At 38.9% G+C, this 17,939-nt stretch overlaps 1 protein-coding gene across 1 annotated transcript in view; it reads right to left on the bottom strand.

The window, feature by feature from the left end:
• The window catches only part of mal (molybdenum cofactor sulfurase), a 105,052-nt gene extending 92,593 nt beyond the window's left edge, over window positions 1-12,459 (bottom strand). The window contains exon 1 of the mRNA XM_083136934.1: window positions 12,056-12,459. Coding sequence (XP_082993060.1) covers window positions 12,056-12,128 — 73 coding nt within the window. The 5' untranslated portion in view covers window positions 12,129-12,459. The remainder of the gene's footprint in view (window positions 1-12,055) is intronic.
• Between the last annotated feature and the right edge of the window lie 5,480 nt (window positions 12,460-17,939).

Here is a 17,939-nt window from a genome sequence, read left to right as displayed (position 1 = left end):
CATATTCAAGTACAGATGAATCACTCACTATCTACAAAAGGATACTATCAACAAAACTGACATCTACACATGTTTAGAAATACAAATTCACATAGTGCACTCTCGCAAACGTGAAGATACATTAAACTACTCATAATAGAGCATAAAATACAATAAACATTAAACAAAATATATACATTACAAACAAGGTGCAATATTACATATAATAACACAACATTTATGTGTCCTTTTATAAAAGTATAATATATCAGTGATATTTTTAAGTTGTGACATCACATCAAAATATGGATCATATCAAGATTGCATCTTTTCCTGTCCAACTCGAAATTTTGATGTCTCTTCTCGCTAATTACATTAATTTGAAAGTTATACGCTTCATCAGATAGGGTTCATATGCTGTTCACATTGCGACAAAATACAAGTGATGCTTGTGCATGAAAATTAATGAAAACTTTGGGAAATCGTGCTTTTGTGGAAGGTTAGTGTTTGCAACCCTAAATGATAACTGTTCTATAGTTTCCGTCAATATAGCGGATTCTGCTATATGACGACGAATCTCATTAACCAACGGCACATATTTTTTTTAATTTTAAACTATTTATTTCAAAATGAAGAGTCATTATTCTGGAATCTACGGAGACATTCATTCATTCGGTAAGAATTTTACGAGAGAGACAATTCTATTTTTGTGCTCCATTACGAAACCAACGTGCACGTGTAAAACATGTAAAGCGTGACAATTTTTATTTTACAAAAATTCAATTTACTGTTAAAGTTAAATGAGAGGACAACCACTGACTTATTTTTAATAGCCTGGATGACTGTGTGTGTGGGGGGGGGGAGGTGTTACCTCCTCTGATGTGCCCCCTGGCTGTGACAAACTCTTCTTCTTTTAGGACTTCTATTATTTTTCCCATCGCATATTAAGTGCCAACTATGCGATTCTGTTTGTCAAAGTGTATGGGGAAGGTGTTTATTTATTCTTCAAGCCTTCTCCTGGACTAGGATAACACTATTTCCGAAATATTTTTTTGCATTCATTTTCAGGAATTGCAACAGCACTACTTCTGTCTCGCTTATTCTTATTGCGTTTTTTTCCTTTTCGTTATTTAGTGTTGCTTTTCTTCCATTTTCGGCTACTCGCGACGATGAAGAACACCCATGCTCAGCCCAAATTCGAACCCGGGGCCCTCGCATTCCAGCGAATTCATCACGAACATAAAAAACGCGTTTCTTTTTAAAATAAATTTCAGGAATATTTTACATTTACATTACTTTGATTGTAAACTTGGAAAATCCAGTTAATTAATACTTACGCTGCAATCTTTCCGTTAGGCCTTTTCTTTGAGTCTGAGAGACACAAAATTCCCTGCATATGGTTAAATTGATTGATAGTAAGCAACACTGCTGCTTTCCGAACACTTACTTCGGCTGTAATTAAGGCCACGAAGCTGGACCAACTCAAACGAGTGTGCCACTTTTTGTGAACAGAAGTGTACCAGACTGAGAATCATAAGAATGAAAGAAGCAAGTTTCTGAACTGAATCTTTTTGGGTAGTGGAATCACAAGAACCGAATCCGGAAGAGGAAATGAACCACTTGTTCATTTGCAACTTTTACTCTTACAGACTCCAAAATGCGCGTGAATTCCAGATGATCTGAAAAATTCCCAGACATTTCCCTGTCAAGCCAAATACCTTGACATTACCCTGTTTTTCGGGTTTTCCAGATGCGTAGCAACCCTGACAATTCTTCAAGTAGTTCGAATAGAAGGCATGGTTCCAATGTTCGTGACCTTAGGGTTAAAAGTTGGAAATTCATTCAATATTATCGTTTTAAATGGAGCTTACCACGGCATAAAACATAGCACAAGGTTATCACATTTAAACAGTGACGCCCAGAAATTTCGTAAAAGGAGGATATATTCGTGCGGGTGGTTATGCTTTATTTTCTCTCTTGCAGTCAATCATTCCTACTTTTTTGCTGTATTAGACATTCAGGTTTCTAGGAAAGTTGAGTCCGTGGGCAGGGGTGAAGGGCCTGGGGCATACAATACACGAGGGGGACTATAACCAAAACTTTCAGAAGTCTTAAAAATCATATCTTTATTCCTTTGTTTGAAGTACAGGTGTCCTATATAACCGCAATACAAACATCATTAGAATTAATAAACAATTAATTTACATACTTCGTATTATTATCTAAGAGGAAAAGGCAGAACATGTTAAAAGTTAAAACCAATAATTATGGAGGATAATAAAAGTTTCTAAATTTGTGTTTCTCTTCATGCCTGATGTGTCACTGGTGTGACATTCATTATATTTAATTACAAAGGTAAGCGAGTTTAATATCAATCTATCTTACGTGTCAAAGTGGCAATTTTTAATCATACCCAATAGCATTGTTTATCATAATTATCTTTTGTTTATATTGAATTTTGACACTCTATTAAATTTAAATTGTTTCGTATTAATATGTTCACTTCATAATTTCATTACATAATTAAACTAATAGTGTATATTAACTATTTTTTATTAAAATGTTAGATATTTTTATGTACTAATATGATTTGATTATTTTTTAAAAAATATTTTTAAGTATGTCAAAACAATTCGCGAAGTCAGGAAATATAAGATTGATTAGTTGCTTAATTGAAAACACGAGCGTCCTATAAACTCGTAATAAACTGTACATAAACAATTATTTTTATCTGTCACGGGGCCCCCTGAAGCAAGGGGCCTCGGTCGAGTGAGTTGCTCCTCCTGAGGCGAACGGGAATACGTGATTCTCACCAACCTCACAGCGCATACTACTGAGTATAATGTCGTGCGGTTCTAACATAGACGTTAACTCGGTCCACAAGCATTTTTAAAGAACAATAAAATAGGGAAAAGTCAAAGAATATAAATTACATTGCACTCTATACCATAAAATAAATTAATGCAAAGAGCACTTTTCTTTCACTCCATAAAATTGCGTTCGTCTTTGCTTTAAAGAAATTAGGTTGTTAAAATGTCATTTGCTTTTGAAGGGGCACTAATTTGTTTGAATCAAAAAGAATAGGCTAACGTCAGTTTCTTGTGGATTTTCTCGTATCGATTAAGAACGAACCAATAACTTGCTAGACCCTTGTATATCCTGTCCCAGCTAACTTTAAAGCAGGGCCGCGCATAACGGCAAAGGAGGAAAATCGAGTAGTGAAAGCGCAGAGTTGCCAACCTTACGGTCCTGACTGTACATGCACGGAAATGTCATGGCATGTACGGACGTACGGTCCAGACCTTAGTCCGTACGCTAAATGTACGGCTTGTCAAAATTTGCTCTTGCAGTTTTATCCCTAATACGTATTTCCCTAAGAAATTCTTAAAACAAGCCTACGGACCTGGAGACAAAAATACGGTCCGTTTGCCAAGTGCGTACGGGAATTATCCTTTTCAAAGGTTTGCAACGCTGACAGAGCAAAGAAGGGAAGCGAGTAAATAAATCCAGTAGCCCATTACGCAATCCCGTTTCTCTCACTATTCATTGGTGGAGCCGTCTCGCGCCAATACTTGCGCAGAGGCTTCTTCTCGTTTGCCTGGTCTACAGTTAGCTGGTACGTGGGTTAGTTCATATATTTGAATGATTAATTGATTTTGTTTATTCTACTTCGCGCTTCTGCCACTTTTGGCTAATCGCAAAGATGAGGATGAGTGATGATATGGTGGAATTGATGAAGGGACGCTTACAAAGAACACCCATGACCAGGTTGGAATTTGAACCCCTGGCGTCGTATCGCGCTGTGCTAACCATTCCGCCACAGAGGTCGGCGAAAGTTGATACGTTGCAACTTGTGCATCAGGTGAGAATCGGTTGGCATGTAGTTAGCCTGTTGGGTACTTTAGTATTATACGGACTACCTCATTGTCTACGTTAAATTATATTCCCCTCGCAAACATGAGTCATTTACCGTACCGAGAAAACGGCCCCGCTCTTGCTCAAGGTCAGGCGGTCAATTGAACGCTAATTTCGTTTGTTTGTATTACTCCAGCGTTTATAGTTATCGTCCTGCCACGGATTACATTGGTTACATTGCTCAAGTGATTTGTTGCTTTGTTCAATTGTGTAAAAATGAATATAGAAGTAAATCGGAACATTAATACAATGCATTTCGAGACTTATTTTAATGCTAAGGGAACAACCACCAGTGCCGGATTTACAAAGGTTCCCCCCCCCCTCGGCAAAATATTACCAAATGCCACCCTCTACACACACACACAGACACACACACACACACACACACATTATATATTGTATTTGTGTGTGTGTAATTCTTTATTATCTCATGTTGACAAAGTCGCATACAAGGGCCTACAGGGTGATTCAAAAGTCCATTAACAACCCCTATAAAAAGTAAGGAGTTAGGCTGGGTACAATTGGTCATGATAGAAACAGGTTAGGCTTAGAGGCAGTGGCGGATTAAGCTTCCTCGCCGCCCCTAGGCACAAACTTAATATGCGTCCTTCTCAAAAGAAAAGTAGTAACTTATTTGCAGTAATTTTACAGGCTAATATAAAAATTAGTGAACATACTGAAATAAAAAACAAAGGATAAAAATCAATAACAAACTATTCATTTTCTGTATATGCTATACCTAAAATTATGTAATGTATTGAGAAATTAAATTCACCAGTCATAAATGAAGCCGCTTCCGCCTCACTTTGGTTGCTGCAAACTCGTGTATAAGTTCTTCAAAGTTAATGTGTCCATCAGTCAAGATGTCTGCTTCGATGTGGAGAATAGATAACTCGTTCAGTCTTTTATTATTATACACATGGTTGAACGGAGATAAGTCTTCAGTCTTTTTAGGGCAGAAAACGAACGTTCAGCTGAACAGTTTGCTACAGCAGTACACAAAAAACACTATTACTTAAAAATCTTGTCTTACCTGCTATGAGTCTTTGCGATTTAGAAAAATCGTTTTCATCATTCTGATTACTTCCACGACTTAGAAGAATGTCAATTGTAGACTCATTCAGACATCACTCGGCAGGATCGTCACTAACGAAATTTGAACTCTCACTGTCACAATCACTGTCACAACTGAGGGGACACTGCCTCAGGTGCACTTTCTTCCTCCACTAAACCCACAATATTTTCGACATTTTGCATTTCGCAGAGTTCACTCGATGTATCCGCTTCCACTGTAATTTTTGAACTGCTTTCGGAAATCACTTGTTCCTTTCTCCTAAAAAATGTGTCCACTGTACCAAGCTTTTTCTGTAAGGTTGCTTCTCTTTCACACTTTTCGTTTGCAAGTTTACGATAAGCCGCCCCACTTAACTTTGTTTGCTTCATGCTGCCTGCTGCATAAAAAAAACCAAAAAAAGCACCAAATCGCAAACGCACTAGCGACAAATAAAACTGAATGCACCAGCCAGAGAATAAAGTAAGACAAAAACTAGTTGTGGTCCACGCGAAAGCTGCACTCACTCACTCACTTATCAGCAGTGTTTATGTATTTTTTTTTTAAGACTGGCATTGTTACAGATGCGAGTTTCAAACAATCAGTCTTCTTTCCTGCCTGGCCATTAACAAACGCTTAGTGAAAGATCGAGGGGTATGTACTTATTTACAAAAACAAACTAACAAAGGCATTGTCATTTTAAGCGATAAAAGCCACAGCAAGGGTTAAAAACAAATTGATTGGCGCCTGAAGGAGGCAGAGCAGACAAAACATTTCTTGATTTCATCAAGGTTTCTTTCGTATGAAGCCAAAGTGTTGCAAACCGTTGATTTGAATCATTGGTTTCATGGGTCTAATGTCACTGTGTACGTAAGACACTTTTTATTATTCTTGATATTCTGGAAAAAAGATTTACCGACCCCAAGAGTTGCCGCCCCTAGGCACGTGCCTAGTGGGTCTATTCGGTAATCCGCCACTGCTTAGAGGGAAACCTCACTTGTATGTTCCAAGCGGACGTCCGCAATATTGGTGACCGCCATATTGAATTCAATTCAAAATTATTAAATGGGAAGGAGTGATTTGCATAGGCGCCGATTTCTTCAGATATTTTGGGGCCCCGCCCCCTTCCCCCTGTTTCGGCGCCCGGGATGATGTGTATATATATATATATATATATATATATATATATATATATATATGACACTGTTTTCTCCCACCTGGAAAATTATACATTTGTTACAATCATCCAGGCATAACTTTTTTCCTAATTAAAGATAGGTTGAAGAAACCTTCACCACTGCATTTAACGTGAAATTCTAACCTGATTTGATTCTAGTCTGACTGCCACGCGGGAAACCCGGGGCGGGTGTTCTGAGGTCCGGAATTTTTTCCGGCTTTGTCTCCGCATAAAGCGGCTCCAGAGCCCACCCAGCCTCAAATCAAATGGTACCCGGGGGAAGGGATGGTAAAGGGGCCGGAGCGTGGTACTGATCACATCACCTCCAAGATGTCCGACATCGAAAATATGTGGGGCCCTACCTCCCACACCCTAAATGTGCCTTCATAGCACGGTGCTAAATGCACAGGGAATATTAGCTTTACATTTACATGTATATATTGTTTTCGTTTCTGTACCCCTGAGTAACTACGCGAACCCTCTACAATGTCAATGGCTGAGGGCCCCTTAAAGGCTTACTTGTGCCCCCCCCCACCCGCATATTGAACAATATCTTAAGTAATCTAATCGCTAATTCATGTGGCGATCGGCGGTGGCTGCATCCGGTGTCGATGCTTTCAACGAGCTTTTCGGTGATATAGCTGACTTTTGGAAATCACAATTAACAAAAGTTTAATTTTATGATTTATATATTGTAAACTTTCAAGTACAGTGTTCCTATTATGTCCATAAGTGTTTCTTTTGCTTTCCCAGAAAACAGACGGTCTGAAATGAGGTAGTCCGTATACTAAATTGAACTAAACTTGCCAAATATAAAAGGATGGTTCTACTTTTGGTCATATGTATGCAGAGCGCCCATATAGTGTGCAGTCGCCCAGGACGCAGAGTCAAACGGTTTGATTTTTTTATTTTATTTAGCTTTTTGTGCCACTTTTGGCTAATTTGCGAAGATGGGGATGAGTGATATTATGAAATTGATGAATAGACACTCACAAACATCCATGCCCAGGTCGAGATTCGAACCCGGTACCCGTGGCGTCGTAGCGCAATGTGCTAACCACTCCGCCACGGGGACCGTCACCGAGTCAAACGGAGCGTTCGGGCAGATTTATTAGGCCCATCTTAGACCAAAGCATTTTCTTTAGCATTGTTATTAACATTTATAACATGACCATAATGCTACCGATGTATATTTCAAGGCATTTCTCAAGGAGAGAATCGGTTCTATTTCCGTTGCATTTTTCTTACCCTTCCGAGTGCAAATGTAATGGCCGCCGAGTGAGATGTAAAGAATGCATCGTTTCACACTTTTAAAAGCAGATAACTATTCCACCAAGAGGAATAACGGTTCCTATAAAATGGTGTTAAGTACAAATCAATGGCGCTGCTTAAATACATACTTTATACCGCATACAATACACGTATGGAAGAATAAATTAGTTGCCTCAATTGGAAACACTGAATCACTGTATGCTTTCATCGGGGATCGAATGCGGAACCCTTTGATTGAAAAGCTACAGCTACACTATCTGGGAAGCCCTAACGTACAGGGTGGCCCAAAAAAGGTAACCGAACACATAAGGAACTGTTCTACATTTCGGTTACCCTTTTTTGGGCCACCCTGTATTTAGAGCATCGAATCGAGCGAAACGTCACAAAGAAAGGTTTTTTTATTTGATGATCTAAGTCCACTTTGTGCACAGAAAGGCTAATCGGGACTGAACTGAACACAATTTAAAGTGGGATCCGAACCATTGTACCATATGCCAGCTTCGAACCCGGAACCCTTAGATTACATGGCAACTACGTTACCACTACACCCTCAAAAGGTCGCTTCCTTTCCATGCTCTCCGTACTACGCTGTGAAAGTTTATCGGTGATGTAAAACCAACCTCCGTGGCGGAATTGTTAGCAAGGCACACTACGACGCCAAGGGTCCTAGGTTCGAATCACGATCGGGGCACGGGCGTTCCTTGTGAGTCTCCATTTATCATACATCCTCATATTCGGATACAGTGGCGTGCCAAGATTTTAGTAATGGTCGTATGTGACAATGAGGGGGTAGGTCTGTTTTTAAACAGCCAGTCCCATATTTTGTCATATTTTCCAGCATTTGACGTCCTTGGGTCAATAACCCTCTTTGGTGCACCGCTGTGGGTATGTGTGCACGCATGCTTATAACATTTGCTGAGCCCCAGAAAAAAAATATGGATCCGTCTATGGGAGAAGTACTTAACTATTATATGCTCGACCACCGCTTTGGAGTCGTCATTAATTATTATATATGTAATAGCATAGAATGTGGGTAGTGTTGCCCACGAGACGAGACGAGACGAGACTTTGGTCTGTCCCGTCCCGTCTCGTGAAAATGTTGTCTCGTCTCGTGTCTCGTCTCGAAAATATTCGTTTGTCCCGTCTCGTGTCCCGTCTCGAAGGGTTCTGTCTCGTCTCGTCTCGTCCCGTCTCGTTTTGTCCCGTCTCGTCTCGTAAAAGTGATCCGGGATATCATGCCAACAAAAGTCAAAAGTAGCAGAAACACGAAATATTTTTCCGGAAAGTGGGATAAAGCTCCAAATATTTTACCCATGTCTTGTGGTCCTGAAAATATTCGTTTTAAAACCATCCACATTCAACACTTTTTCCCAGTTCTTAAGACTGGGTAAAACTTAGGTTAATCTCGGCTATTACAGGACATAAATGAATGAGAAATCACCTATGCCCGGGTCGGCGCTCGAATCTTGAACGGAAGTCACATACACATAGCTCTATATATATACACTAAACAAATTAATATTTGTTAATCAAGTTGGCATTATAAGCAGAAAAGTGATATCATGCAGAATACACCACTTTGAAAAGGTGAAAATCGTCATACTCTTATAAATGTACTCTCTTATTATTCGATATTTAATTAACTTCAGTTGGAGGGCCCGGGGGGGGGGCGAAGTGTCCGACATGGGGCGTCCCCCTGCCTCCTCTGGCGTCGTCACTGCTTCCAACCCTCTAATAACTTCGCTGCTGATAGCCTCACCTTCGAAATGGAAGCTTGTGTGTCGGCGAATAATACAGAGAACTTGTGTTCACTGTCCCTCTTTCATTCAAAGTCTGCCGTTTTTCTTTTCAGCTTTTCCTGCAAAACTTCCTGTCAGCAAGCAAAGCAAATTACAGAATTTTTATTGCCCCTCCCTTGCATCAACCTTCATTCCTAGGCCTGGATTTATGGCACTTACCCGCTACTGCAGGTCAACCTCGCCCCTATGTTTGGTGTTTGCCCCCTGAAGCAACGGTGTCCATTGTTCAAAGCGAAACCTCTGTCAGTGGGGAACGGCGAAAAATAGTCTCGGAATACACCCTGGCCGTAAACAGGCTCCCGCCACCCTGACATTGGTGTCAGCTTCCCTCTGAAGTTTGATAAAACTACTTTGTGAAATTTGTTTAGTAACGATTGAAAATGTAGACAGTAGATACTATATGTATTTTGCTCATAAACTTGAAGGCTAAATTCACAGAATAAAAAGAACAGCTACAACATTCCTTCATCTAATTCACAGAAAGGCTAATCGGGACTGGACCCACACTTTAAAGTGAGATTCAAATCACTATGTTCCTTCACCGGGTATCGAACCCGGCACCCCTTGCGTACAAGGTGACGACGCTATAGAACCCATAGAACAAAGTTTCCTTCTACGACGATTATACAGAACTTGATGCACTTCCTTCATTTGAAATCTATTCTATATCAGCCTCAGTATTTCGTTATTACAATCCAAGGAATAGTATTCTCCTTAAATAAGAAATACATAAATTAAAAAAAAGCGTTGGAAATAATCTTCAAACGGACGTAAAAAAATCGAATCCAACCACCTGGAGAATGCCTGAGGGAAACAACAAGAATTTTCTCAACAAAGACATATCCAAAATTTCCATAACATTCTAATAATTTCGCAACCCGTGCAAATAATCATGTGGTAAAATCTTGTCGTGGTTCCCTGTAAACACTAAAATCACTTCTTTCCATATTTCCCGTATTTTCTCCTCCTCTTTAGCTCTCAGCTGTTCGGAGTGGAATAATGCAAGATTATTTGTCCCTAATTATCTCCTTCTCTTAGTCTTGCTAATATCTTGGACTAATTAATAACTTTCCCACCAACTCCTTATCAATTTGTGCTGCCATGTTTCCCACATTGTAAATAATAATAATAATAAACCCTATCCGTCGGTCCGTTTATCTTTCCAACCTATAGAGCTGAGACTATTTTTACAAGATAAACCTCGGACGCAGACACTCCACGATCTTTTGGCCCCTCCTTCCACCTTCTCTACCTGCCCTTTTACTTGATGTTATTCATAATTGTATTAGTATCTGGAGTACTATCGTTACATAAAGTTATTAACCTGGAATAAATTGAAAAACAAAAATGGGGAGTAATGCTATGTTCCGAAAGAGTACTGTATTGAAAATAAGTTTAAGTATTCATTCATTCCTCTCTTTTAACTTAATACACGTTTATCAACGTTTCTAATTGAAATACTTTATTCCAAGCAAACAAGTATTTGCAACTGATTAAATATTTTGCTTTTATTTTTTCGAGACATTCGAGACGAGACGAGACTTTTCAAAAGCCGTCCCGTCCCGTCTCGTGTCTCGTCTCGAAAACGAGACGAGAAAGGCATTCCGTCTCGTCCCGTCTCGAATTTCAAAAGGCTTGTCCCGTCTCGTGTCTCGTCTCGAAAACGAGACGAGACACGAGACGAGACGGGACATGTCCCGTCCCGTGAGCAACACTAAATGTGGGAACTCTATGGCAAAACTATGCTCGATTACTTTTCGTTCGGGCCCCGCATTTTTTACAAGCCGTACGGTCACCAAAAAAGCTCACTACGCCACTGGTTACAGGCGATAAGCCCATTCTAGGCACAGCAAATACCATGTAAGGTCTATTCTCTTTTTCTAAAACTAATGTACGTTTACGAAACCCGGATTCGGTGGCGTGCCCAAGGGCGGGTTTAGTGGCGGTCATAACCCCCCACCCCTTTGGCCCAGCATTCCTAAAAAAATAAAATCAAAGGCATGAAAGGATGGCAAAGTGAGGACTGACTACCAAAAGAAAATATACATAACCCCCCGCCCTTTTCGAAAATCCTGGGCACGCTACTGCCCTTACTGATGCACCAGGGCGTATTCCGAAAATTTGACCTGGTTTACCCCAACAATTATTATTTACTGTACATATTTATTATATATTAATCACATATAATATAAATAAGACACCAATGCAGGCATGCTAGTAAAACAAAAAACAGAACTCGGACAACTTCAAATTTTGCGGTAATATCTATGTGTAAAATGTTGCTTTACCGGCAGTAAACCTGATAATATGAGAGAACACGCCACTTGTGGTATACAATATTTTAACATTTGAATGCTATGCACTAGTTTACGTACCACGGAGGCCTACGGTTCCGAGTAGTACTTATTTCGAAAAGTAATAATTGTTCCTCAGGTTTTCACGGCAGGAAAAACTTCGAATGATTTGGTGATTTGGTAAGGTAAAACAGTGTAGCCATATGACAATTGCGGGGAGGGCACGAAAATAATAATTCGACTCCGCGACAAACATGACTCGCAGTAAACCTATTTCATAGACTATAATTGCTCACCCGTAGTGTTGGATTCTTGTATTCAAAATAAATATAAATAATTATTAGTCCCTCAATTAATAATATTAAAAATAATTCGGACATTGAATAGGGATATTGAACACTGGCCCAGTTAAACACCACCAAACGTATTACAACAGAATATGATTAAATACCGCAATGCATTAAAATCTTAACACATTCAATCATATGGAATTAAAGAAAAATGTTCACAGATGCAGTTACAAAAAGTTTTGTGCGAAGTTAAGATTTAATATGAATGACTTTCTTACCGTGTAATCGGGAGAATTCCTTAGAAAGCGTCTGCAGTTTCTCTTCGGTATACACTTCTTTGTACGAAATCATTGTAAAGCGAAGTCCGAATTCAAGTATGGGTGTTCACTGAGATGTGAGATGTGCGCTTCATACACATTTCACAAGCGCTGCGTATAAACTTCTTTCACATTCTGTTATGATAAGCCTTGAAACACTGATAGCGATTTGCGTAGACCTGCCTCATATTTGTTTTGATTGGATGTGTTTTCAAATAGGACACGACATGTACTCAAACTTGTACGATCGATAATATGACAGCAATGACCTAACATTGTAAAGAATGCACAGAATTGCCTACGTCCTGTAAGTTTTCATGCAACTAAATGTCGTCCTTTTTTTCATCCGGTAATATGGAGGAGGGGAAGGGTTATGGAAAGGGGAGGAGAAAGCTGAAGGCATTTCACGGTAGTGATACGGGTCTTTCTTTTCGCACACGTTGTTGAACTCCGTCCCGCCCTTCGACTGGTGACGTCCCAAACATATTAAAGGATCTTATCCTAACATGCCTAACCCAACAACGAATGTTGATCCCGTGACGTCAGGACACGAAGGGGCGAACTTGTGTGGGATAAGGTGTGCTTTCAGTCATAACCGAGAGATACATCTCAGTACAAAACTGCAACCACGTGTCATTAGTGAGCAATTCTACATGACCAGCATATTGCACGAGTATCAACATCACGGCAGCCTAAGATGAGATTAGTAGCAATAAACACAGATATTTAGCGAAGAAGACATTTCGGATTTATAGGTCCTGCTCAATGTCACAATTTATCACTACAGGGCTGCAGGCACAAGAAAACACCCATGGCGGATCAGGATTCAAACCCGGAAACCTTAGCATCGTAGCGCGCTGTGCTAACCACTCCGCCACGGAGGCCGAGCCGTATTCTTATTTGCTCATTCCCCGAAACCTATAAAGCACTTCCCACCACTAAAGGTAACACTCACCCTTTTTCTGTTTTAAATTATTTAAGTAAATGATTTTGGGCAGAAAGGACTTTACAGAATAATTAATAATAATAACAAATTTATTATTCGTCTTTACGCCCATATCCTATTAGTTGATATTAGCACAGGCGGATCTAGAATTTTTTTCCTAGGAGGGGCACAGATGTTTTAAGTACTTGAAACATGTAACACCGAAAATATAATGTGCAGATTTTTCTAGACATTAAACACAGCTTAAATATTATATATATATATATATATATATATATGGGGGCGGGGGTGAATATATTATACATGCATATACGTAGGGTGCGAAATCCTGGGGACACAGGGGGAAAGTTTCCCCCTGCAACAATCTTATCTTCAAAAATACCTCACCAAAAATTTCCAGGTGGGGGAGTTCTTGTAACAAAAATGCAAGATAGACAATTCCATTTGATTTCAAATATACCTTACTAAGGATAATAACACGTGTTGCATGATCTCGCTCTCTCTCTCACTCACACACACACGAGAGGTCATTAACATATCTACACCAATAACAATATAGACTATGCACAAAAAAAGTAAAGCAAGAATGCAAGACAAATATAACTATGAAATCTAATTGATTTATATTGATAGAAAGCAAACAAAAACTTATACATAATAAAACTATTCCAACCATTTTGCAATTTATTGACATCTTTAACCAGTTAGTACAGGAATTGGTTTCCTGCTTTTTATAAATAAATATCTGATATGCATAAAAGCAACAAATTATCGTCTTCATACGTATTTATTAATAATGTATTTTTAAATATTTAGTAATTTGCTTTTATATTTAATAACATTACAAATATATCATATAATGTACTATATGGACTGGTTACAGTGGTGTAAGTTACTTTTGTAAAAAGAGCAAAGAGTCTCACTCACAGCACTTTGCTGATCAACACAACAGCTGTTTCCTTTATCACTAGAACTTGAAATGTCATCTGTAGCCAGTTGAATGAATCTCTGACGTACTCCACGTTTTCTTTTAACAGATTGACTTATCGCGATCTGGTTTCTGTGCCTAAGTAATTTTTTTTACAAAGTGACTTGCACCACTGTAACTTTGACCCGTCCATATATACAATACCGAGTGTCCCATAAGTGTGGAACCATAAGTACTTTTCATATTACCCTTTCTTGTATTACAGGTAAACAAATGCACTGACTAAGGAGGAGCGAGTCTAAGTTATTTTGCTGGCGAGGACTTTGAACTTTGAACACATTCTTGAACTGTGTTGTACGTACACTACCAGTATTAAGTTCCTAACATGAACTTGTTTTGTTCTTCTTCTATGGTTCCAGACTTATGGGACACCCAGTACAAGTATATGTACAGTGCTCGTTTTGTCTCTTTGTAGCGGTACGCAGTACCGCCACCTTTTTATAGGTGAGAATGAAAAATATTAATTGTTTTATTTTAACGAAATAAATATGTGTGCAATGACCTGAATGCACGATCATTCATTTTTTATTTTGACTTGATGTTTTAAGTCCACTTTACGCACAGTAAGGCTAATCGGGACTGGACCTACAGTTTAAAGTGTGATCCAAACCAGTATGTGCCTCCACCGGGTATCGAACCCGGGACCCCTTGATTACAAGGAGAACACGCTACCACTGCGCCATCGGGGAGGCTACGATCATTCATGAACATGTATTGAGCAAGGACGCCGCAGAAGGAGCCAGGGGACACTAGCTCCTTCTGAGATATGTGGAAAAACAGCTTGGGGAAAGGTGGAGAGATGTTTGTATACATCAACATGGATAAAATGCAGTGGGTCGGGAAATGCCTATGCAATTTATCCATAGTGAGGGATATTTTATAAGAAATTTCTGAACTGCTGGATATCATCATCCCCTTTACCTCCACTCGACCACCGCTGCACCCCTGAGAAAAAAATACTCTGGGATGCCTTCGTTTTGATAATGTTTTATATAAGCGACCGCAGAATATTTTCGTTATATGATTACATATCATAAGAAAGACATGTTTTAAGGGAGATAGTGAAAACGAGAATAAGGAAGGAGTATGGAATAGGAGGAAGGAAGAGAATGAAGCACAGAGAGAAGAAAGTAAAAAAAGATAAGTAAAAGAGATAAAGAAATAGAGCAGCGAGAGAAAAATGAAATTGAGAAGCCAGAAAGAGAGAGAGAGAGAGAGAGAGAGAGAAGAAAAATAGAAAAGCGACAGAGGAAGAAAGGACAGATGTTGAAGAAATACAAGCAGAGAGAGAGAGAGAGAAGGAGAGAAAAAGCAGAAGATATACAGGGTGGAACAGGACTCTACTGACAAACTTTCACAGGTTGTTCAGGGATCTTGGCTGAGTATTTTGGCATGAGGGACCCATGGTCCCCGGTATCTTATTACAGAGTAATTGCATTTATTTGTTCAAACTCTACTGACTTTGTGTATGTTTACACGGAATTTGTTTCGTTTCTCGAGCTAAACCATCTTTGCGCATGTGGTTTCAACACGACGGAGCGCCGGCACACTTCGCAATCGCTGGTAGAGAACACCTTGATACACAGTTTGATCAAAGATGGATTTATCGTGGCGGTCCTGTTCCATGGCCAGCTCGATCACCAGATATGAGGCCGATGGACTACTTTTTCTGGGGTCATGTGAAGATCTTAGTGCACGAGACTCCAGTCGACATTCCTATGGACCTGATTGCTAGGATTATCGAAGCCGCTGAAGCTGTGCGTCAATTTCCTTGGATGCAAGAGCGTGTGCGACAGTCGTACAGTTCGTTGTGATCATGGCGGTCGACATTTTGAACAGCTGCTTTAAAGAAACATTGCATATTGAAGAGTACACAGTGTACGGTACTGTACGTGCAGTACAGTTATTTAACAATTTGTCCTAGGTTTGTTTCTTTATTTACGTATTTTTTAATTGTTTTATTACTATTCGTGATATTACAGATGCCAGATGGTGATGAGAAGTTGATTAATTTTGCTTTGTAAACTATCAGAACCCATCTATTACGGTCAAAAGGATATAATACAAGTATAACACATCAATATCATATTATTCTGTAATAATGTACCGGAGACCATGGATATGGGTTCCAGTAGCGTACGCAGGATTTCATAAAAGGGGGGGGGGTATTTCTAAAACTTTCTCCAAATTCACATTACCATTGCTTTATAATACTTTAATTAATTAATAATACTCATAATTAATTAATAAATAATACTTATAATTAATTAATTAGTTTAATTACTATTAATAATAGACCTACTATTAATGTAGCTGCTGTTTCTGCTAATATATATATATATATATATATATATATCACTACTATTATTAAGTAATAGAGATCTACATAAATATATTTATGAAAGCAATAGAACAAAATTACTTTCTAGTCATTCGATTGTTAACAAATTCTAGGAGCATTTTTTGTTTCTTTGTTACGAAATAATTGTCTAGTCAACGGTTATTTGTATATGATAGGTGAGACATATTAAGTGTGAAGAAAATCCATAAAAACTAGCAAATATATTATATTAATTGAAATAATAAAAATATGAAACTCATCCAAGGAGGCGCAGTGGTCTAGTCTCACAACCTCGCGGGAGATCCGGGTTCGATTCCCGGAATTGGTTGGAATTTTTCCAACCTTGTCCCCGCACCCAGCCTCATATCAATGGGTACCTGAGAGGAACCCTGGGGGATAAAGGCTGCCGGAGCATGGTGCTGATCACATCACCCGCAAAATGGCACACTACTATATGCACGGGAAAATTTACATTATCTTTACCTATGGAACTCACCCAGGATGATGATGAGGAGCGAGAATACATGTTGATAAATTCCACTGAGTCTATGTTTGCGTTCAAAAGTAAGTTTATAGACATTCCAACACATTTATCACTTCTAGGTGATTCACAAAGCACTTCTTCAACATTATAATGACGTGAATGTAGAGTCAGCATCACTTGAGAGTTCACAAGGGGATGTGAAATCAGTAGGACGTTCGCAATAACGTCGGCACGCTGCGACGATGTAAAGTATTTTCACAATTCTCCGGAGAGTCACTGCGCGACATTTTGCAAAAAAAATTGCAAAATTGAACTTTGCGGCCGCTTAGATTGTTTAGACATATCAACGGATCCCAAACTATACTGTAAAGATTTATGAGAAATTCAGCACTCAAAATCTACTATGCACAGGCACGATAATTCACATCTGGATTGTCTCGCTGTTCTTACCAACAAGACATTTCACAATAGTTAAACTTATTGTAGTTCGAATTCAGACATTCAAACGTACCGCGTAAACAATGGGAAGGCGGACTGGTGATTGTGTATTCTTGTTGGCCTAGCATTTGTCTACATTAGCAGCTTACAACGAACCAAGAACTTTATTTAGTTAAAGTTCATTGTTCACAGAAAAAAATACATGTTTGTTGAACTGTGCTGTACAAAAAACTTTTTTCGTCTAAATCATAATAGTTGCCCTATGCCCTCATATTTAATTTTCAAGAATTCGTGTTTATTTTCAAGGCATTCACTATTAAAGACGCGTATGTTTGGAAAGTTGTGGTTTTCTTCAAGCTGCATGGAAATAATAATACAAATTATTATTATTATTATTATTATTATTATTATTATTATTATTATTACTGTTGCAGATCTTTGACTATGATAAATTAGCCATTTTAATTTTTTTTGTACAGCATTTTCCATAATATTTTAAAAGCTCAAGGGGGGGATTAAACTCGGTAACCCCCCTTCTTGCGTACGCCACTGATGGGTTCATTATATCAAAACACTCAGACAACATCCCTGAACAACCTGTGAAAGTTTGTAGGTAGAGTTCTGTTCCACCCTGTATAGTGCAAAATA

Source organism: Lepisma saccharinum, chromosome 15 (assembly GCF_977018435.1).
Source record: "Lepisma saccharinum chromosome 15, izLepSacc3.1, whole genome shotgun sequence".
Taxonomy (NCBI): Eukaryota; Metazoa; Arthropoda; class Insecta; order Zygentoma; family Lepismatidae; genus Lepisma; species Lepisma saccharinum.
Note: the sequence above shows the minus strand (reverse complement) of the source record. Positions and strands in the feature narration are given on the sequence as shown.